Source organism: Brassica napus, chromosome C4 (genome assembly GCF_020379485.1).
Source record: "Brassica napus cultivar Da-Ae chromosome C4, Da-Ae, whole genome shotgun sequence".
In the NCBI taxonomy this organism is placed as follows: Eukaryota; Viridiplantae; Streptophyta; class Magnoliopsida; order Brassicales; family Brassicaceae; genus Brassica; species Brassica napus.
In genome coordinates, this window is record NC_063447.1 from 33,020,699 (window position 1) to 33,043,469 (window position 22,771).

Genomic DNA, 22,771 nt, shown 5'->3' on the forward strand with positions numbered 1-22,771 from the left:
ATTATTTTAATTTTCACTAGACGACTGAAATGTAAGTCGTCCAGAAAAGTCAAACTTCTGAAACAATCCAGTCAAATGCAAAACTAACCTATGACGACTGAAATAAAAGTCGTCTAGCTTTTTTGGAGTTTTTTTTTTAGCCAAACAATAGTAGACGACTTATTTTTCAGTCGTACGAAATAACAGATTTCAAAGTCAATTGCAAAAATAACCTCTGCGTTGACCAGACGACGTATAGTTTAGTCGTCTGGACAACTTAGATTGAAGTCGTCCGCGTCTTCTCCGCTAGTTTTTAAGTCTTCTACGTTAGTTTTTGAATAACTTGTATTTTTAAGAGTGATAAGTAACTTCAAGATATGTAAAACTCATATTTACAAAATATGTTCTCTCCCTTAGTTTTACTAAATTTGACTAAGTTTTTCAACGCAAACTTATAATAAAATATGATATGCTTTGACTAGTTACTATTGTTTGTTTCCATCTCTTAAGTATTATTGTTATAGACAATAATGATGACTATTGTTATGAGTTGGAAAAAGGGTTAAAATGCTTCTTAAAATGTTGTATCAATATAAAGCTACCAACATTCTTGTTTATTAAGATGAGAAAAAGGCCATTGGAGTTTATTATTGCATATGAGAGATCCAAAGATAAGAAAAAGGCTACTGAAGTCTATTATTTCATTGATTTGTAAATGTGTAAACACATTGTTAGCACATTTAATACATCTTGGAAAACATTATTACTGATTTTACAAAAAATTCACAACTAAAAGAGTAGACATGCAATTCACAAAACAGACCACAAACAAAACTATTATAGATCATTCCTCTACAAAGACAAGCTTGGATTCCACTTGAGTAGACAAGACCACACGACTTTTAAGAAGTCCAGACGACTTCTAAGAAGTCCAGACGACTTCCAGGAAGTTCAGACGACTTTGTCAGAAGACTTTTAGGAAGTTCAGACGACTTCCAGACGACTTTACAGGAAGTCCAGACGACTTTACAGGAAGTCCAGACGACTTTGTCAGAAGACTTCCAAGAAGTCCAGACGACTTCCAGACGACTTCCAGACGACTAACAGGTAAGTCGTCCCAGAAGTCTTCCAGATCTGAAAAACCTGCATATTAAATCCAGATCTGAAAAACCTGCATATCCAAAAACGTTCAAATGGCTTAAAAACAGAAAAAAATGAGTGAAAGATTAGATAAATCTACCTTTACAGAACACACAAAAATACATATCTAAAAATAATAGATCTACCTTTAAATTAGTGGAAGATGAGTACCATCTAATTAAAAACCTGCAAAAAAAATAGATTAGTAAGAAAGACATGAGACAAAACTGGAAAATTCATATAAAGTTTGGTTTTTTCAAGTCAAAGAGATTAGAGTGGGTTTGGAGAGTTTTAGTTTGGGAAAAAAGTAAGAACTTTATACAACAAGAAGTTACCAAATGAAGAAAAATCAGATATAAGAACTTACCAAAATGCTCAGATCTATTATGAAAGGGAGACTTCGTCAGAAGACTTCCATGAAGTCCAGACGACTTCCTGGAAGTCCAGACGACTTTGTCAGAAGACTTCCAAGAAGTCCAGACGACTACCAGACGACTAACAGGTAAGTCGTCTAAGAAGTCTTCCAGATTTGAAAAACATGCATATCAAATCCAGATCTGAAAAACCTGCATATCCAAAAACGTTCAAATGACTTAAAAATAGAGAAAATGAGTGGAAGATTAGATAAATCTACATTTATAGAACACACAAAAATACATATCTAAAATTAATAGATTTACCTTTAAATTAGTGGAAGATGAGTACCATTTGATTAAAAACCTGCAAAAGAGATAGATTAGTACGAAATACATGAGACAAAACTGAAAAATTCATATAAAGTTTGGTGTTTTCAAGTCAAAGAGATTAGAGAGAGGTTGGAGAGTTTTAGAATGATGAACATTACATTTTTGTTTCAGCCATTTGAGAGGAGGAGAGAGAATGTGTAATTTTTTCTTTATATAAGGAGACAAAAAATCCAATTAGGTTAAATATTTTTGACTCAGACGACTTCCTGGACGACTTACATTTCAGTCGTCTGGTGAAGAAATTAAAACAGACGACTTACATGTAAGTCGTCCAGAAGAGTTTAATATTTTTAGCGGGAAATTAAATATTTTTAGCGGGAAACTAAAATAGAAGACTTTCCAGACGACTTACAAGTAAGTCGTCTGGTTTAAATTATTTAAGCGGGAAAATAATTTTTTTAAAAAATTTTAGGCGGGAATATTTGGACGACTTACATGTAAGTCGTCTGTTTTAATTTCTTCACCAGACGACTGAAATGTAAGTCGTCCGAGTAAAATGATCTGGTTAGGTTAAAACGTACATTGGTAAAATTAAAGGTTCGGTACGATGTGGACGACTGAAATATACGTCGTCTGAGTAAATTATTCAACAGACGACTGAAATATAAGTCGTCCACACCCTAAACATAACCCGTAAACTTAATTATCTAATTAAAGACTTCATAAAATCAAATCAAACTTGAAAAGTGTTTACTATACACAAAAATAAACACATATAGGTGAAAACTAATTTTTGAAAAAAACATTTTAGTTTTCCAAAATCTAACCCTAACAATACATACAATACTACAACATATGTTTGCCGAACTCCTAAACCAAAGTATTTCATGATTCACTACTTCCACTCATCTATCTTCAAAACAAATCAATTTTATCATATCTTAATTTATATCACTTAAAACTGTTTATAATTACTTGATTTTTATTTTTCACGCATCAAAATATTTTTTTACAAGATTTATAAATTATTTTTAAAATAAACCGGTACCAGACGACTTACACTTCAGTCGTCCAGACGACTTCCAACATCTCAGACGACTCAGACGATTTACTAGGGCTATATTCGTAAAAAAAGCTTCTGTTTTTTTGTTTGGTCACAAGGGGCTGAGCTATAATTTCACTAGGCTTTTAGGTTAATTTTGCATTTGATTCAAGTTTGTGTATAGGTTTGGGGTTAAAATCAAGTTGTGGGTTAGTTTTGGCAAAAACCTCAAGAATATATCTCATAATCGTTTGATTCAAATCATAATGTAAAATTAATTGAATCATGTAAGGTACATATTTGTGAAATTTATATCTTCATTTGGATTGGGGAATTCAATTTTCCTACCTATCAGAAAATTTAGTAGTGTGGCCTAAATGATGAGTTTACACCATGATGAGTTTCTGGTACCAACGTTCTTATTCAGTTTTATAATTAACAATACATGTCCATGTCAGATTAAGCTTGTCAACGATTCTATCTTGTCCTACTTGCCACTATTTGATATGCTTGAAATTTCTACATCAGGGCCTAGCATATACAAACCTTGATATCACACAAAGCGCTCTGACCATCCTAGTACCTTCTCCACTGTATTTCTGGACCATCTCAGATCCAGAAACTCAGATGAACGTACATTCAGTGTGATGTGCTCCGGCCAAAACCAAAAATGTCTTCCTATTTCCAGCTAGACCATATAACAATACACCCGAAAAAAGAAAACTAAATTATATACATTAAAATGTGTTACCAAAGCATTCAGCTTAAACGATGAACAAAACTAAATTATGCAGCTAGCACTGGTTGTTGCCCTCTCAATCTCACCATTGTCAGTACATTGCTTTGGTAGACGACCAAGTAGGAGACAGAAGTTTCATACGTAGCCAACACACCCGTAGAGATCAAACAAACCAAGGATTCTGAATAAAGGTAGCTTATTTCTGCTAAAAATCATAGCTCAAAAGAGGACAACCTTGTGAAAGTGTGATTTAGACACAGTTCTGGAAAAGATGCAACAAAAAAGATCAATAGCGATTTTGAAATTGATCTTTTCTAAGTAACCCAACTCCAAGGAAAACGAAATCGAAAGCTTTTAACATGGATCTGAGAGTACAAAACTAAGATAATACTGAAAATAGAGAAGCAGTGATAATCAGAGCTCTTCGCTGCCAAGGATAGGGAGAGGTTAATCATCGTAATCCGGGTCTGACCCAAAACTGAACCCATTTGCAATCCTAGCTTATCTGCTCTACGATTGAGAAGATTTTAAGAACTTAAGAAATTTTTTCTTGAATATGGGTGTGGATAATCTGGGGAAAAGATGAACTTTCATTTGAGACAAACTCGTATTATATTTTCTACATACATAATTTGGTTCTATAGGAAAATACATGATAGATCATTAATAGGTCAACATATATAAAATTGTAGTGTGTGTTATATCTATATTATTAAAAGAAAAGTAAAATTTGAAAATGTTCTTACTTCGTTGATTAAACTCCTTTTTTTTTACTTGTCTTTTTCAGTTGCATTTATGAAATATCCTAAAACGAATAAAACTGTCTAATTTATTACTTGTCATTTCAGTTACATTAATGAAATATGCTTAAATGAATTTAAACTTCATATTTTATTGTTTGTTTTTTTCAGTTATCTTAATGAAATATCATTATTTTTTGTTCATAACTCATTTGTTTGTCTTTTTCTTTTTCAAAAAACGTCTAAAAATTATAGGGTATTATTTGCTCATAACTCATTTGTCATTTGATAAATTGTTAGAAAGAAAATTTTAGCATAATATAACTCAGTTGTCATTTGCTAAATTTATAGTTTTTATTTATATATTTCATTATTTAATTATAATATTTTTATTTTATATTTGAAAGATAAATGAATTTTCTTTCAAACAATATTTTTGTAAATGTATTTTTAAAAAAAATAATCAATTAAAATTGTTATTATCATTGAATATCATTATTTTTGACATAATTTGAGTTTTCGTTTATATCAAAACTTATCATATTTTAGGATAATTTTAATTTAAAATGTAATTTTCATATTTTTCAAACAAATTCTAAAAATATTTTTTTAATATTTTGTTATAATTGTTAAAAAAATATTGAATTGCATTTCAAAAAAAAAAGGTAAAGATATTAAAAATATTCTAATTAAAATATGTAAAATTTAATATAGTTTTAAGGAAATTGTCAAAATAAAAAAAAAATTACACATAAAATAATCATGATTTTTGTTAACTGGGCGGATCATTATTTATAAGATATCGCACACGAAGAAAATTTTCTGTTTTTAAAATTATCTAATTAACTCTATACTCATTTTTTATATTTTTTATATGATATCACACATTCGTAAAAAAATAGATAGTTTAAGATGCAAAAAAAAATATTTACTTAATGAATATAATATGAACGAATATTACAAATACATCATTTAATAAAATAAATAACTAAAAACTGAAAATTCATATCCGCGCTCGCGCGTGGATCAGGGTCTAGTTTATTTTAAGTCACAACATATTTAATAGATCCAAAAAAATATACCATGGTAATTTTTAAATAGAACTCTAATTTAATAGATTAGATATATTTAAATTGTCTAGATAATCGGTCCTAAATACAAGCAACATGTAAGTGATCGATAAGAACATATAGTTTGAAAAGATAAATGTCCATTTAAAATTTTCATAAAATATTTTAGTATTTAAGTAAACAGAATTATATTTTTTACAATAATAATATTTTACGGAAGTTTTAATATTGATTATGGAACGCTAGCTTATTAAACAATATATTAAATGAACTGTAAAATAATAATTAATTTAAGAGTAAATTTTTAAATTAACAAAACAGCAGTGAAAATATAATTGACTATATCAAATGTGTATGACACAATTGATAAACATTATTGTGCAGTTAACTTCATAAAGTAATTTTCATTAATCATTAATGGAATTGTATTAACTTATAATGTTTTAATGCGACTCTTATTATAAGTAAAAATATACATGGAATAAGAAAATATTGAGTCATCTTGTCTATTAAAATAGAAATCATTACTTTTTCATGTGCAATTTGTTTTGGATCATCTCTTGAAAATTTATTAAATGTTAATTTTGTATTACCTAATAATATCTCCACAGTAAATCTCATGTGATACCATCCTATTCATGTATAGTCTTATCTACTGAGGCTCTTCTCCATAAAATGAGTTTTGATCCTCGCTGGATCAAATTAATGCGAGAATGTATATATTCGGTTCAATATAGAGTACTTCTTAACGGTCAGCCACGAGGCTTGATAATTCCTCAGTGTGGGTTACGTCAAGGGGATCCTTTATCTCCTTATCTATTTATTATGTGTACTGAGGCTTTAATTGTGAATATAAAGAAGACGGAGCGACTGGAACAATTAACGGGTATGAAGGTAGCAAGAGATAGTCCGACAATATCTCATTTGTTGTTTACGGATGATAGTCTTTTCTTTTGTAAAGCAAAGAAAGAAGAGTGTCAAACTATTTTCATGATCCTAAAGGAATATGAGATTGTCTCAGGGCAACAAATTAATTTTCAGAAATCATCTATTCAATTTGGGCATAAGATTGAAGAATCCAGTCGTCAGGAATTAAGAGATATTCTGGGAATTCAGAACCTTGGAGGAATGAGATCTTATTTGGGATTGCCGGAAAGTCTTGGAGGATCTAAGGTACAAGTGTTTGGTTTCGTACAAGATAGATTAAACAACAGAGTTAATGGATGGACTTTTAGATTTTTTACTAAAAGAGGAAAAGAGATCATTATAAAATCGGTGGTTACGGCTTTACCAAACCATGTGATGTCTGTTTATCGATTACCAAAAGCTACAGCGAAGAAGCTAACGAGTACAGTAGCTCAGTTTTGGTGGAGCCCAGGAGGAAGTACAAAAGACATGCATTGGAAATCATGGGATAAATTATGTGTTCCTAAAGATAATGGCGGATTAGGGTTTAAAGATCTTATTGACTTTAATACGGCGATGTTTGGCAAGCAATTGTGGCGGCTGATCGAGAAGCCGGATACTCTTTTTTCTCGAGTTTTCAAAGGACGGTACTACAGGTTTGTAAAGGACTAATTAAAAGGTGGGAACAAGGTCATCTATTTCTGCTAGATCATATGGCTGGAAGAGTATTACCTCTGCTAGATCTCTGGTTTGTAAAGGACTAATTAAAAGGGTGGGAACAGGGTCATCTATTTCTGTATGGAATAACCCTTGGATCTCATCCACTCGCCCAAGACCAGCAAACAAAAACCTTCATCACAGTTACCCGGATCACAGTGGATTCTCTCATTAATTCGGAATCCCGAACATGGAAGTTATCGGTATTTAGGACTTTGGTGGACCCTGAGGATGTCAAAATTATTGAAAGTATTCCTTTAAGTAGGAATCAGATGGAAGATAGGAATGGATGGCATTTCACTAACAACGGGAAATATACTGTACAATTTGGGTATCAAGTGGAACGAGTCTATTCAGACAAGGAAAAACCACCGGAATTTTATGAACCAACAGTGGATATACTTAAAGCATACTGCTGGAAAGTAAGATGTCCTCCAAAGATAAAGCATTTCTTATGGAAGTTACTTTCAGGTTGTATAGCGGTCATGAAAAATTTAAAGGCAAGAGGAATACAAAGGAGACATGTTGTGTACGGTGTGGGGACCAGGAGGAATCAATTAACCATGTGTTCTTTGAATGTTCTCCAGCACGACAAGTGTGGGTGCTATCAAAGATACCATTGAATCCGAATTTCTTTCCTATAAGCTCTTTCTTCGCCAATATGGATCATCTCTTTTGGAGAGTTAACCCAAAAATGGAGGACCATCAGTTTGCATGGATAATATGGTACATCTGAAAAAGTCGGAATAACAAAGTGTTTAGCAATATTGATATTGATCTGAGGGATACTCTTAAGTTAGTGGAATTGGAATCAACACTTTGGGCTAAGGCACAGTTATTAAGGAATCAAAGTTTGGTACAGGAAGTACATACCAGACCCATCAAGGCGAATGCTGGAAGATGGTGTTTCACAGATGGTTCATGGAAGGATAAAGACTTGTTTTCAGGGCAAGGCTGGTTTAGCACTTTCCCGGATTTTGATGGATTGTTAGGGGCAAGGAATGTACGGGCATGTCTCTCCCCTCTCCATTCGGAGATGGAGGCATTAATATGGGCAATGAAATGTATGAAAATTTTAAGACAGTTTCAAGTTACGTTTGCAACGGATTGTTCTCGATTGGTGAAGATGGTTTCAGAACCAGAAGAATTGCCAACATTTGAAAGCTATCTGGAAGACATTAAGCTTCTCATAAGAAGTTTCATCAACTCAGAAATCATTCATGTTCCTAGGACGGCGAACCTTAAAGCGGATAGCTTAGCACGCAGTGCTCAGAACTCGGAAACAACCGTCTTTCGTCTTACATATGGATGCAGAGTTACCACCTTGGTTTACAGAGTCAACATGAGTCTGTGAATGTTTGCTGTAAAAAAAAAAAAAGTCTTATCTATTAGAAAAGAAGTCATGGCATTTTCATGTGTAATTTTTTGTTTAGATCATCTCTTGAAACATTTATTAAATGTACTTTTGTATTACCTAATAATATCTCAACAATAAATCTCATCTTATACCATCCAATCTCATGTACAGATAAATTAAACAGAATTATATTATTATATTAAATAGTTTATACATATATCAATATTTATATAGTTAATATGTTAACATGTATTGCTAAATATATAATATTGTTCAACACAAAACTACATATTCAATTACATACTGGTTTTATAATAAATCGGTTGTGATATATCTAATACTATAGTGTATACGAAAAGTTACATTATTTTAGTGCAAATGCACATGTGTAACATAAGAAAATATATTTGATTATCCTAGTGTAAAAAATACTATATATTCATTTATTTGATATTAACTAAATATTTTAGATTAAAATATAGCTAATATCTAATTTACGTTATAACTAAAGATAAGTGAATAATTTAAATCACTTTTGTTTAATATTTGATTCAATTTTATTAAAATATGGATATTCTATTTAAATATAAATAAAGATAATCACAACTATAAATTAATAATTAGACCAGATGTACAATTTAAACAAACAAAAATTAAAATAATCCACTAAATTAGAACATCATGTTTCTAGAATATCAAAACATTCCAATAATTTTTTTCCCTAAATTGTTTTTACTTTAAAAGGTTTGTTTAATACTATTAATAAATAATAAATATTTTTATTTTTAAACAAACACAATTTTTTTATCTTTTAAAAAAAAATTTATTTACAATCTTCTTTTTAATCTTACGATTTAATTAACAACACGCTAAACCCCTCTATATTAACACACACACTAAACCTTATTGAACAACTTAATGAACTTTGATTAATTATGTTTTTATGTGTTACAAGTTTATTTGGCATATAACAGAAATTTCAATAAGAACACCTAACACCATGTAAAAACAGTTACAAACATGTTCAATATTAAATTTGGTGAAAATTTGGAAAAATACACTCATATAAAATTATAATTTGAAAACTACACCATCGTTTAAGTTTTTGGAAAAGTACATTTATGTATATAAAAATTTACCAAATTGTCCAGTCTTAATATTTCTCAATTCCTAATTTATTTTATATTTTAAGTAATGATTTAACAAAAAAAAAAAAATTAGAGTATCTAGACAATTTCTTTTTAATATATCTTAAACTTTTTATTGTTTGGAAAAAATAAAAATACAAAAAGATGACGATGTCTTGTCTCCTTCTCCGTATTTTCAATTTCTGAATTTTTTTCCTTTCTCTAGTTTCACAGATTCTTCCTCTCATCTCACTAAGAGGTTTGTTGATTCATGAATCAGATTTACTATTTTACTCTGACACTAGTTTTGTTTTTGAAGTCTGATTTGGCTGAGTTCTGGGAGGTGGATGTTCTACGGCTTTGAAGAACTCCTATTATGTTCAAGTTGTCGTCTATGCGACTCGATGGACTCTGAAATTGCAGAGCACAAAATCTGCAAACGCGCGTTCTGGTTCCAAACTCTTATCAGAGTGATACCAACTGATTTAAACTCTATTGGTTTCATACATTTTTAATGTACATGTATTCGTATGTTTTTTAAATGTTAAAAACATACCAGCAAGAACAGCCGTCCCAATACATGAGAAAAATCTAGACAGGAATGAGTTAAATAGAAATGATCCGACCAAAACCATATAAGCCACATGTTCAGTAAAAACAAAGCAAGAGAAAGCTCTAGCGATTAACACTCGGTTGCTAGTTGCTACTTGGTAGGTGCTTAACCTTTTGACCATATCCATTGTACTGAACTAATGAATTTTTTTTTTAAATGCTACTCATGAGTAACAGAGACGTCTAACTCACATGAAATAAAATTTATATAAACTTCATGATAAAATCAAAACAAATCATAATTTGTTTGTTTTATATTATTCTTGTTATTGTAAAATTTTAACTGGTTAAATAACATAATAAATTTATCTTAAACATAAATAATTATAATAATAATATTTTTATTAATTTCGAATTTATATCTCAATTATTGAAATATGTAATCTGGGTAAAAATGTCAATTCACATTTCAGAAAGTGTAGTTTTCAAAAAATAAAATAGAAGGTGTATTTTTTTTATTTCAAACTATTCATGGAATAATTTACAAATTATCCCTTATAAAAATGAAAAAAACAGTCTACATAAGTCAAACTCTAGTATTGTTTAAAATTGGTTAAAACAAAATGTTTGATAGGAAAACGGTAATAAATAAGATGTGGGTTTAAACAAAGACGTCTTATTAATGGTCGGAAAAAAACGTTCAGTCGGTTACAAGGGAAAAGAAGAGAGTGCGACAGAAAGGAAGCCGGTGGCTCGATGAGCTACCGGAAAAGTACAACTAACGGCGAGATGAAGCAAAGGTGAAAACCCTAATCTAGCCGCCAAGTGTTAGTCAGTGATTTCGGATCCTTCTCTCGTTGTCTCCCCTTTCCCTTATATAGACGTCCTGATGCCTCGTCCTTGACCTAATTTACGCCATCTTGGTTGGCCTCCTCTGCTGGGCCGAGAAGCCCGTAGGCGTCCGAGCAGCCGCTGAGCCGGATGTACTTCAGTCGATGATGATCGACTAAAAGCACTCAAGAGTCAAGCCGAGAGACCTGACTCTTGAGCCGACCGATCGAGCCGTCGCTCTACCTAATCCGGGCCAGGCCTTTCTATTCTTCGGGCCTTGTGGGATGGTCAAATCCATCCTCTACAGTAAGTCCCCCCCCAGTCCATTAGTGAGTGAAGTGTTTTCTGGCTCGTGATGGATTCTAAGGTTTGAAGGTTTGAGGGAATAGAAGGTCTGTCGGAAAGTTGGAGCGGTTGGTTGATGAGTCGCACGGCGTCGTTCTCTCGGAAGCGAGCAGTAGAGGCTTTATCGCTCCTTTTGATCGTTGTGTCGCATGGAGGGTTCTGGAATATTTCCGCTTGAGGCCGATTAGTCGCGGATAATCAGATCCCGATTGACATATCTAGATTAACCGTTGGTTTATTCTGATTTTAAGATGACCGACGTCCGATTTAGACGAGAAGCCGAACCGTCGCGAGGGTCCGCTGGATATCTGGGAGAGTTTCGAGGTCCATTTAGGCCCGTTCAGGCTTAATGACGACACCTCGAATTCCCCCCCCCTTTTTTCTCTTTTAAATGCACCGAGAAGTTGAAACGTCGCGAGGGTCCGCTGGATTTTTGGAGAGAGTTTCGAGGCCCATCTAGGCCCGAATAGACCTAATGATGATGCCTCGAGTTCCCCCCTCTCTTTTCCTTATAAATACGCAGACCCCCTCTCATTTCTTCAAGTTTTCTTCGCGATCAAAGGTACTTTCTCTCTCTTCTTCTTTTATCTCTCTAAGTGTTATAGCCTTTATTCGACGCGTTCTTCGCCGCCTTGCTCTACCATGTCATCGGCTCAGGGGTCATCGAGGCAGCAAAGGGGGAACTCAGTTGTGGCGGCATCAGCTCCGGCAACGGGTCCAGACGGAGGTTGTATCGGGGATCTCGAGTCGACTCATCACAAGGCGATGATGGACACAGTTGATTTGTCTCGCTCCCAGAGGCTTTTGGTCGCAGATGCTACACGGCTTGCGAGGGAAGGGAGCGAGAACGTCGTCGTGGGGAATGCGACGGAGTGTGCGAGAGACGGACAGAGTGGGGCGGTGCCCGTTGACTCGATTACCTTGAGGGTTCGCGCAGTGGAAGACGATCCTTCGGAAGACGACGATTCCGAAGCCGAGTTGTTTCCGACGACCTTCTATCCCGAAGGGATTTTCGAGGAGCTTCCACGACTACATCCTGACTTATTGCGCCCTGCTTTCGTGGCTGGTCAAGATTGGGACGGTGTGGAGGAGACTAAGTCGACCCTGAGGAGCGTGAAGAGGGTTCTTCGGGCCAAGAACGCTACAGGCGTGACCTTCCTCATCCCTACGAAGGAGCAAAGGCCTTGGTCTCCTCCGATCGGGTACCAAACAGTATACGAGTCTTATTTCCAGGATGACACTCGCTGTTGGTTCCCCATCCCGCGACTGATCACCGCGTACGCTAGGCGGCGAGATATCGCGATTAGTCAGTTACTGAACGGCTCGCTGCGACTAGCCGTCACTCTATCAGTCCTAGCGGAGGAGATTGACATGCCGATGAGCGTCAGGTCGTTCGAGGAGATGAACTCGATAACCGATATGAAGGACGGAACCTACTCGGTGAAGATGCGACCAAACTGCAATGTGTGCGCCGGTCATCCAAACAAAACGTAGAATTGGCAGCGTTCCTACTTCTTCATCAAGTCCGACGACTCGGATTTCGAGGAACCTCCTCGAGAGGACTATCGGGTTCTATGGAACTGTTTTTGTGGTAGAATATCTAGTCGCGAGCTACATCTGATTTTGTTGATCCTAACGGAACTTTCTTTTGTTGTGCTCGCAGTTGGCCATCCCACGTCTCCAGTCTATCCTGAGGATTTCCTGAAGAGCGTTCGAGCCGTCGCTTTGCTTCGGATCTACCGTTGGTCCGAGATTACCGTCGAGAAGATTCGCGAACTTAAGGACCGGATCGCTCGAAGTGCGTTCTCTCGCCGTTTCTGGTTATTTTTTTTATCGCAAAGTTTATTTGTCGCGTCCTGACCCTTTCGCCTTGTGTTTTCAGGAGAGTGGAGATCTGATCTTCCGACCGTTCTTCCTATTCGCACCAAGCGACTAGACATCTTCCCAAAGGACATCCAGAAGCAAGTCTCTGAAGCAAAGAGGATGGGAACTCTTCCCGATTTAAGCGCGATGTTAGCCGCCCAGCTGGGACTGGCCAGCGAGGAAGGACCCTCGGTGACGGTTCCTCGCACTGGTGAGGTTCCCCCTTCTGGCGCTAGAAACGCGGGGAAGGGTAAAAAAAGGAAGAGGGGCGGCTCGGGAGTCGAGAGGAGCGCCGAGGAGGCGAGCGATGTTCCTCCTTCTGGCGAACCCCAGAAGAGGAAGAAGAAGAAGAAGAAGAAGAGGACAGAGAAGCCCGCTGACGAGCAGTCGGAGAATCCCGAAGAACCGACTGAGAATGAGGAGGGTGATGTTCAAGAAGAAGAACTTCAACCCGAAGAGGAGGCTTCTGAGGCTGAAATCTCGGGAGAGTGGGACGATGCGGTGGAAGTTGGTGAAAGGGAAGAATCTGAAGTTCCTCTTAATGCCGCCCGTCCAGACGGTTCTGAAGAAGACAGCGGAGAGTCGCCGCTTTTGATCAGGAGACGTAACGACGAGGTTGGCGATGAGGCGCGATCTCCTATTCTGGCGTCTTCTCGCGAGGGAACTCCGGTTCCCATTGGGGAAGGGGTCGCTCAGATCGGCACTTCTTCTCGCGGCTCCGCTATCTTGAGGAGGGTGCCCGGAGTCAACTTTCCAGACAAGGTTTCGTTTCACTACGAGGGACCGGCCCCTCTATTGTACGTTCCTGAGAAGTGCGGAGAGTTCCTTCGCCAATTAAGGGGGAGGGCGAAACCTTTGCCCGCTGTGAAGGACCTCATCTTTGGGGGTGAATACGAGGAAGCCGCGAGGGCCAAGCTGCTGGTAAATGGCTCGGCCCCTTCTATTTTTTCTTGTTTTATTCTTTGACTTTTTCTTACAATTTTCATCTCCTCGTTATTTAGGGGGATAGTGCGACGAACGTCGTGATCGATAAGTACGACACTGCCCTGAAGGGAGCTTTAGGCGAACTCGAGCTGGCTAAGAAGGAGTACGCGGAGAAAGAGGAAGCTTCTGCTCGCCAGCTGAATGCGTCGAGGGCTGACGTCGAGAGGCTTAACGGGATGGTTGCTCGCATCATCCCTCGAAGAGACGAGCTCAAAGCCGAGTTGGAGGTATCCCGAGGAGTCGTTCGTGAGCTCGAGCGGAAGAACGCCGAACTTGAGAGCGAGAAGGTTTCGCTCGCTGTGTCTCATGAAAGAGAGATGAGGCGCCTTAGAGACTCCAGGATCCTGGAAGTGACGAGGGAAAGGGGAAGAGTTGAGGTCGAGATGGCCGCGAAAGCTAATCGTCGCTTCGCTAGGATTCGTTCCCGAGAAGAGCGACGAGGTCCCTATGAGGAGGCCCGGTTGCTTCATAGCCAAGCCTTCGGAACCAGGAAATGCCTTGAGGCTTTGAAGAGGGCTGGAAACGACATCTCGCAAGCTACTATCGAGATATTCGCCGAGCAAGAGAAGAAATACGAGGAGGAAGCCAAGAAGCTTAGGGTGGGCGAGATACCCGGGGAAGATCTCACGCTTTCTCCTCTCGTATTGGACTCTCAATTTGTGGATGCTCGAATCTTGGCGAGTCTCGATCCGTATGGGTCCAACGCCGGCTTGATCGATCCGGAGACTGCAGCGAGTCTTCATGTTCCGCTTACCCATCCGACTGAAGAGCGGCGCGAAGACCCGACGCTTCTTCTTGAAGGTCCTTCGGCCGATCCAGAGATCGTCCCGAGATCAGACGAAGTGCATGCTTCTCCAGCTGCTCGTGAGTCAAGCGTCAGGGCTTCGGAGCTCTCCGTCCTCAACGATCGTGAGAGCGATCGGGAAGCTTAGTCTTTTCTAGTATTGTTAGACCGGTATTAGTTGTCTAGTTAACACGTTTGGTTTGGTGAAAACTAGAAGATATTTTTCTATGCGTACAAAATTTTGATTATGATTTAGTTCATAGAATTAGATCAAAAGGTGCCATACATAAATTAGGTAAATTAAAAGGCACAATAGTGTTCGGAATACATAAAGAAAAAAAGTGTTCGGAATACATAATCCAAAACCGACACAAATTATTTAAGAAAATAAAAGGTACCAAACATAAATTAGGTAAATACAAAAGTGGGCTGATAGCATTATTTTTGCATGTAATCACACATAAAATCAGATCAAAAGGTCACTACAGATGCAGCAGCTCTTTGCCTCCAAACGTTTTCTCAATATGTCGGCAGATACTATCCATTAATGGGAACACAGTCTATAGTATAACTTTAAAACCATAGAGAAAATTCGGCAGTAGGCTCCACTTAAGGATTTGACAGACGAATCAAGTCTTGATGACTTCATCTCAGTGCTCCATGTTCTAGGCGAGGGGTTTCTAGTATGTCCACTTCTCCATCTGCTTCAAATGTCATTCTGCGGAATTGAGAAGTTGATTGTGCAACTCTTCCCATATCACTTGAGGATCACCACAATAAGCCACTGTGCACCTTAGAATGAGGTCTTAGCACAGATCAGAGTCATAAGGGAAACAGCTTTAAGAAACTGTGTAAACCAACCTTCTGTGTTCTCATCCTCATTATCCATCACAAGGTCATCTACTCCACCAGTGAACGATGGTTCGTTCTTCTCATCGTCACAACTTTCTTCATAACCCTGCTCATCTGTTGCTTGCTTTTTACGTTTCTGTGCATCTGCATCAAGATCAACCCCGCCTCCGTACCCTTGGCCTCGGCCTGATCATCATTATCTGTTTCGTTTCCAGATTTTGGACCGGTCTCTTCGTCAACTTTTATGCCATTCTACAGAGCATTTTTCATGTTAGTCTCTATAGCATGCTCAGCATCTTCCAACTTCCTCAAAAACATAACCGTCATTGTTTCTTCCAAGTGTGCTTCAGTTAAATCAGTGTGCTACAAACTTCACCCATATGAACTCATTGAACTGCTACGGACACTTCCATAATCTTTATAATATCTGCTACCGTAATCTTCCTCAAACTTATCAGTAATATGACTTGCATAAGCTGCAAAAATAAACTGTTTTCGATAAGGCAGGTCTTAAGATCAATCCCAAATTCAATTCTAATAATAGAAAGTATCCAGTTATACAAGGACTATGCACTTGAGAACAAAAAAAGTCCTAAGGTCTACTGAAGTGTAGATAGTACTAGTAACTGGAAAAAAAATTGATGATATTAAAGGATTTCACTTTGATATTTTTTTTGGTTACTTATAACAAAACTATAGCATGCTCAGCATCTTCCAACTTCCTCAAAAACATAACCGTCATTGTCTCTTCCAAGTGTGCTTCAGTTATATCAGTGTGCTTAGGATAATCCTCTGGCTTATAGAGATTTATTTTAAGCTTGTGAACACTACAAACTTCACCCATATGAACTGCGAATGGTATTACAGACACTTTCGCACACTTTATAATATCTGCTACCGTAATCTTCCTAAACTTATCAGTAATATGACTTGCATAAGCTGCAAAAATAAACTGTTTTCAATAAAGCAAGTCTTAAGATCAATCCCAAATTCAAATCTAATTATACAAGGACTTGAGAACAAAAAAAATCCTACGGTCTATAAAAGTGTAGATAGTACTAGTAACTGGACAAAAATTGATGATATTAGAGGATTTCACTTGGATATTTTTTTTTGGTTACTTATAACAAAACTGACACGCTTCTTGTTGTGTATGTCGTTTGATCTGTTAGAATCATCTTTTTTACTTCTCATTCTCCACATCTGTTTGGGGGGGTGATTCTGAGTGATGATGGTCATTTGGCTTGGCTGGGGTAGAACGCTCTGACTGTGAGGAGCGGATAAGGATATGCATACAGAGAGTGATTATACCTAGACCAAGCGCTGATAACGCCATGCCTTTCCATGAGGAAAAGAGATTTGACCAGTGCAAGAATTTCATTGCTCCGAGAGTTAGTATGCAGGCCCATGATAGAACCACCTGAAAGAAAAGATGAAGATACTTTTTTGAGTTTTTTATGTATGAATACAAGAGAATGTTTTGAGAGACTCACTGCAAGAGACTACATGGGACGGCCAATGTTCTGTTCTTGCTGATGGGAGAAAGTATCTGCCGCTATGTGTTTGTCTAACAGTGCATCCTGTACCACAGAGCCGAGATGAGATGAGTGTGTCCAGAATGAAAATTTCTCTACAAATCTTGACCAAGTGTGTTCCCAACAACAGAGAAGTAGAAAAATCAGTAAACACATAATATTTATACCTTAGCCACAAACTGATCTATGCACCACTATGCAATTGCCTCATCTGATTCAGGCAAGTCTTTCATCGAGTGACACTTGATGTGAACATGTACCTGACACCAGCAACAATGGTTTGGGGACTGGTCAGCTAGTTACAAAAAGATTTGGGATGCATATTATGGAAGCAAAGGTGACATTTCCCTCTCTAAACCAGCAAATACCACAAGATAGAGGGTTATATTAGTCTCAGTTACAATGTAAAGAAAATGGATAATGAAGGTTGTCCTTTGAATAGTCTTAGCATTGTTGGGGGAGGAGAAGATTTTGGAATAGCCACGGTCATATCATAAATGACTGGGACAAATGAACGCATATTAATAACTGTTGACACAAAACCCTGAAAACTTAACAAGCCAAGTTTAGTAATCACTACAGAACACACAAACATCAACCACCAAGTCGATGTGATCAAAGTATTAAGTATAAAAAAGATCCACAACTACAAGAACATTCAAACTTACTTTGGTACGAGGAATCAAGACATTTCGAGGGATAGGCAACTCAGAGGAAGCTGCGTACTCTTGTGCTGCTTTAAGTTTCGTCTCTGTAAAGCGAGTTCCCTCCACAAAAAGGGCTAGCCAGAAGGGCTGAGGGAAGTCTTTCAAGCGTTGAAGACCTGACTATAATTTATATAAACAGATATACGTCATGTTCTGGTGATGAAAATTCTGCATATTCAGGGTTATGAGGTTTACCATAAACGTTTTACACAGAAGCAAAAACTAATTAAATGAGTTGCACAAGAAGAATAGAAACACATACCTTTATTGTGCTTTCATCCTTTACCCAGTTTCTTTCCAGAAATAGATACTCTGAGAACCACATTGACCAGCCTTTGACCTGTATATGTGCGACAATTCTATTATATGAATACTCAAGAGTATGTGACATAATAGAAAGGAGAATAGTGTATGAAAGCTACAGAAATTATTGCTTTCTCAACTCAAAGCTAGTTATTAAGTTTCTAACTTAAAGCTAGCTATTAAGAAATACAATTCAAGGTTACTAAGTAAACTTTAAATTCACATACTGGAAGAAATTTGGAAGACTTCTTCGTTACAGCTAATGCGCTTCCCAGGCAACCTGACCTCTGCAAGGTAAGAAGATATGAAACAATAAATTAAAGATGTATGAAGCATAACATTGAGCTTGTTAGAGAAAATATGATGATGCTAGAGAAAATATGATCTCATGATGCTAAAAAAAAAAATGATGATGCTATATGATCTCTTATCTCATCAGTGGAACATTCACTGTAACCTTCTAGCTAAGGGAATCTATATTCACTAGAAACTAGAAAGCAATACATGGTCCCATTGTACGTATACAAGCGTGTTCACCAAGAAGTCTATGTTGATTCCCATTTAAGTATTCAAGCAAAAGCGATTGCCTAGAAACAAGACGCATGAAACACCGAGATTAAATCATGTACCTGAGCGAGAATCCATCCCACAAGCCAATCAATATCACTTCGGTGATTACAAACGACAAGAGCGTGTTCTTTGCCTGGAAGAGAATTATAGAGAAAGTTACATAATATTGTACATATTGATAAGAGCAGTATATTCAAATGGGATAAATGGCCACTGACTCTTGACTAGAAAAGAGCACGTAACCATAGTTAGCATAAAGTTATTATGGTTTAGTTACTTTATCTTTATGCTTTATCTAAATATTAGAGGGGGAGATGGGAAAGAGGAGGTTATGGAAAGTTTGAGTAAGCTAATAGAGGGGAGAGTGATGCTACTGAGATGATCTTAGTGAGAGAGATCTTGATCAGAACATTTTAACCTTTGTAATCAATCTTTCTATTCAATAAAACAGTGTTTCATCTTTGATTATCAACTTTGCTCACTTTTGAGATCCAAATCGTAACACATATATAGGAATTTTTATATTTTAGTTCACAATACAGGAACTTACCCATTCGATTAAACGTCTCATTATCAGTAAAGACTTTGATCTGGCACAGAAGAAAAAGAAAGTGTTAGAGGAAGTCATATAACTTAAAAAACAAAATCTACATAAGGTCATGTCTACACTTATATAAGCTACTGTAAGTCTGTAACAAAGATAATAAGCAGGTACATGTTTGCTTCCTAATCATATTACTAAATAGGGAAAATAATACCGTGACTCCTGCCCACCAGTCAACGATCCAGACAAGCTAAAGCCACAAGGTTTCTGCAAGCACCCGGTTGATTTTTCTGTATGTGTTCTTAGACAGTGGTCGAATGAGGACATAGCAAATTGCCTGTAATTAAAGAACAAGTTTTGTAAACATCAAACTGAAGTAAACCAAGTACAGAGAATCAACATAACTCTCGAGGAACTTTATACTTAAACCCCTAAATACGAAGAAGAATCTTTTCAGCGTACGGAAACCCTAAAAAGCAGTGAATTAATACGGAGAAGGTAAAAGAAGAAGAAGAAGAAGAAGAAGAGAAGTTCACTAGGAGGAGGTTCACGAGGAGACCAAAGATGAAGAAGAGAAGGCCTAAAGGCACGATTACAGCTGCAGCCATCGCCATGTCAACTAATGACAGCTGCGAAGGATCAACGACGGAGCAAGTCCCAATAACGCAAAACTCGTTCCGAGATTTACGTAAAACTAAACGGCGAGTTTGAACACCCGACACTTTGCAAATTTATTTATTTGATTTGATTTATATACGGAGATGATCACGAGGACACTTTAAAAAAAATACAGTATATATGGGCGTTACTTTCATTATTTCAATCTAGCCCCTCGATTTGCTCAAAACTTGAAAACGTCTCGTATCTTCTATAATTAATAAGATGGACCAACTTTTTAAAAAGCAAATTGAATTTTGAAGTGGCCAAGAAAAGTATACGTGAATAGAGCAAGAAGTTGCCAAGAAAAGTATACAAGAACTGATCTATAGTCTACATATGCAGAAAAATTATCCACTACTATACTGTTACTTGATTTAATCAAACTATTAACTTCCGTTGAGTTTATTCATCCATATATAGATGATCAGCTTTTTCGAGTTCACCTCTGGGGATACTGGATTTGATTATATATAGTCAAATAACTGGCGTTGCTCAGATTGTTTTGTGCTATGTAAACTAAGCGTGAGAATATTTCATGGTTGGTAGAAACTAAATGACACTTTTGCATAGAAAGTAGAAAGATTTAGGGAAATATATCCAAATGAAGTCTAAATTAGAAGACTACCCTTAGTCAATATTAGTGGATAATCGACTACAGTCTTAGCTTCAGATGGACGAGAATATCCCTAATGAGATTTGAGCTGAGACTACATAGGCTACTGTTTGAAGTGGTAGGTCTGCAGTTTGAAGTGGTAGGTCTGCAGGTAGGAAACTTTCTAGCCACACATTCTCTTGTGTTTTCATCCACTCATTCAAATCATCGTAAACAATATGAAAAAAAGAAATCTGTTATGAAATACAGCTAAGAAATCCAGCAGCCAGCCGTTTATGGTAAAAAATATAAAAAATGTGGAGTCCGTTGTACTATTTGTACAGTGAATTTCTTTCTATATATACGAACATTTACGTTCGTTGTATTACGTATCTCAAAACCTCAACCTTCTCTTCTCTCTCTAATAAAATCTTTCTATCAGTGTTAAAGTTTCTACGGGTATAAAATTTCGCCATTATCTAAATTCCTGCGAAACAATAAAATACCAGTTCTTTTTATAACACGTTATCAGCACGATCACTCTGCGATTCGGTAAAATTTATTTGTATCATTTATATCATGTTATAATGGTCGGTATACCGCCTCTACTATTATTTATATCATGTTATATTGGCCGGAATACCGCCTATATTATTTACTAGTAATTTAATTTATTTATTGGTCGGCCGAGCCGCATTATATTCTGTTTATTATTTATTGGTCGGCCGAGCCGCCTTATATTCTGTTTATTATTAATTGGTCGGCCGAGCCGCCGTATAATTTATTTATTACTCTGCATTGATCGGCTGAGCCGTCGCATGATTTGTTGTCATAACATAAATATTTCATTGCCATAATTTTTACTTTTATGAAATTTTATAGATTTGATTGACTGTTTAATACGATATTTTCAGACTGATTTTTAGTGCACTCGATTTAACCCCAACGGTCACAAAGAAATTTTTTCAAAAATTTCCCCTTTCTCCAACGGTCATGAACAGTAATTTTTATCTATAAATACAACTCATTTTCACTCCATTTCATCATCCAAAACATTTCATCTTCTCTCAAAAAATTTCAAATCGCTCTCCTCCGATTTCTCATTTCAAGAAAGATGATTCGCGCACTTTTGTTTTTATGTGTCATTTTTATTTGTGCTTCTATTTATGGTTTATTCGTTGGAGAATTTACTCCGAGTGAATTTAAGATGAATATCGGTTTAATTTTCTTTACATCGCTTCTCTTTGTAATTGCTTGCATGATTAATGTAAACGGTTCCTTTTAATATGAATAATATTCTAATAATTTTTTATTTATGTGCTTTAGAAATACAAATGGCAAAAATCGAGAAACTTCAGTTTCCGACATTGGAAGTAACTGGGACAAACTACACGGCATGGGTTACAAACATGGAGCTTCATCTAGATTCCAAGGAAATACTCGGAACAATAAAAGACGGCAATATATCAACCTCTCGTGAAAAGGCTAAGGCCGTGATATTTCTGAGAAGGCATCTAGATGAAAATCTTACGCATGATTATGCGAGAACCAAAGATCCCTTAGATCTTTGGAAAGCTCTGAAGGAGAGGTTTGATAACCAAAAGAAAATTACTCTCCCCCATGCACTCGATGAGTGGAAAAATCTACGATTTCAAGATTTTGAAAAAGTGGAAACGTACAATTCCGCTATATTGAGAATAGCGGCGCAATTAGATTATTGCGGTAAGCCTGTCTCGGAAGCAGAAATGCTCGAGAAAACTTACCAAACGTTCCACAAAAATCATTATGTTCTACAAGAACAATATAGAAATTGTGGGTATACGAGGTTCTCTGAACTCGCTGTGGCGCTTATAATAGCGGAGAGAAATAATGAACTCCTCATTAAAAACCACAATGCCCGACCCACGGGAACCAAAGCATTTCCTGAGGTAAATGCAACGGATATAAAAAATCCGGAAAAAGAAAATTATTCCTATCGTGGGCGTGGTCGTGGCCGTGGTCACAATCGTGGTTTTGGTCGTGGTCGTGGTTATCGATTTAACCGCAACCATGAAAGGAGTAACAACCCAAGAGGAAGGGGATCCAACACATGGAATCGATCTGATCGGGTAAAAGGGAAAGAAACCCAAGAAAACCCTACTCATAA

The 22,771-nt window shown here is 36.7% G+C and overlaps 1 protein-coding gene and 1 pseudogene across 1 annotated transcript; one reads left to right on the forward strand and one right to left on the reverse strand.

Moving 5' to 3' along the window:
- Positions 1 to 11,873: 11,873 nt before the first annotated feature.
- On the forward strand, positions 11,874 to 15,010 carry LOC111205736 (meiosis-specific protein ASY2-like). Its single transcript, XM_048755787.1, has 4 exons — positions 11,874 to 12,705; positions 12,895 to 13,029; positions 13,114 to 14,015; positions 14,096 to 15,010. The coding sequence occupies exons 1-4, from the start codon at positions 11,874 to 11,876 to the stop codon at positions 15,008 to 15,010; spliced, it is 2,784 nt and encodes a 927-aa protein (XP_048611744.1).
- Positions 15,011 to 16,651: 1,641 nt separating this feature from the next.
- LOC106394397 lies at positions 16,652 to 21,165 on the reverse strand (annotated as a pseudogene).
- Between the last annotated feature and the right edge of the window lie 1,606 nt (positions 21,166 to 22,771).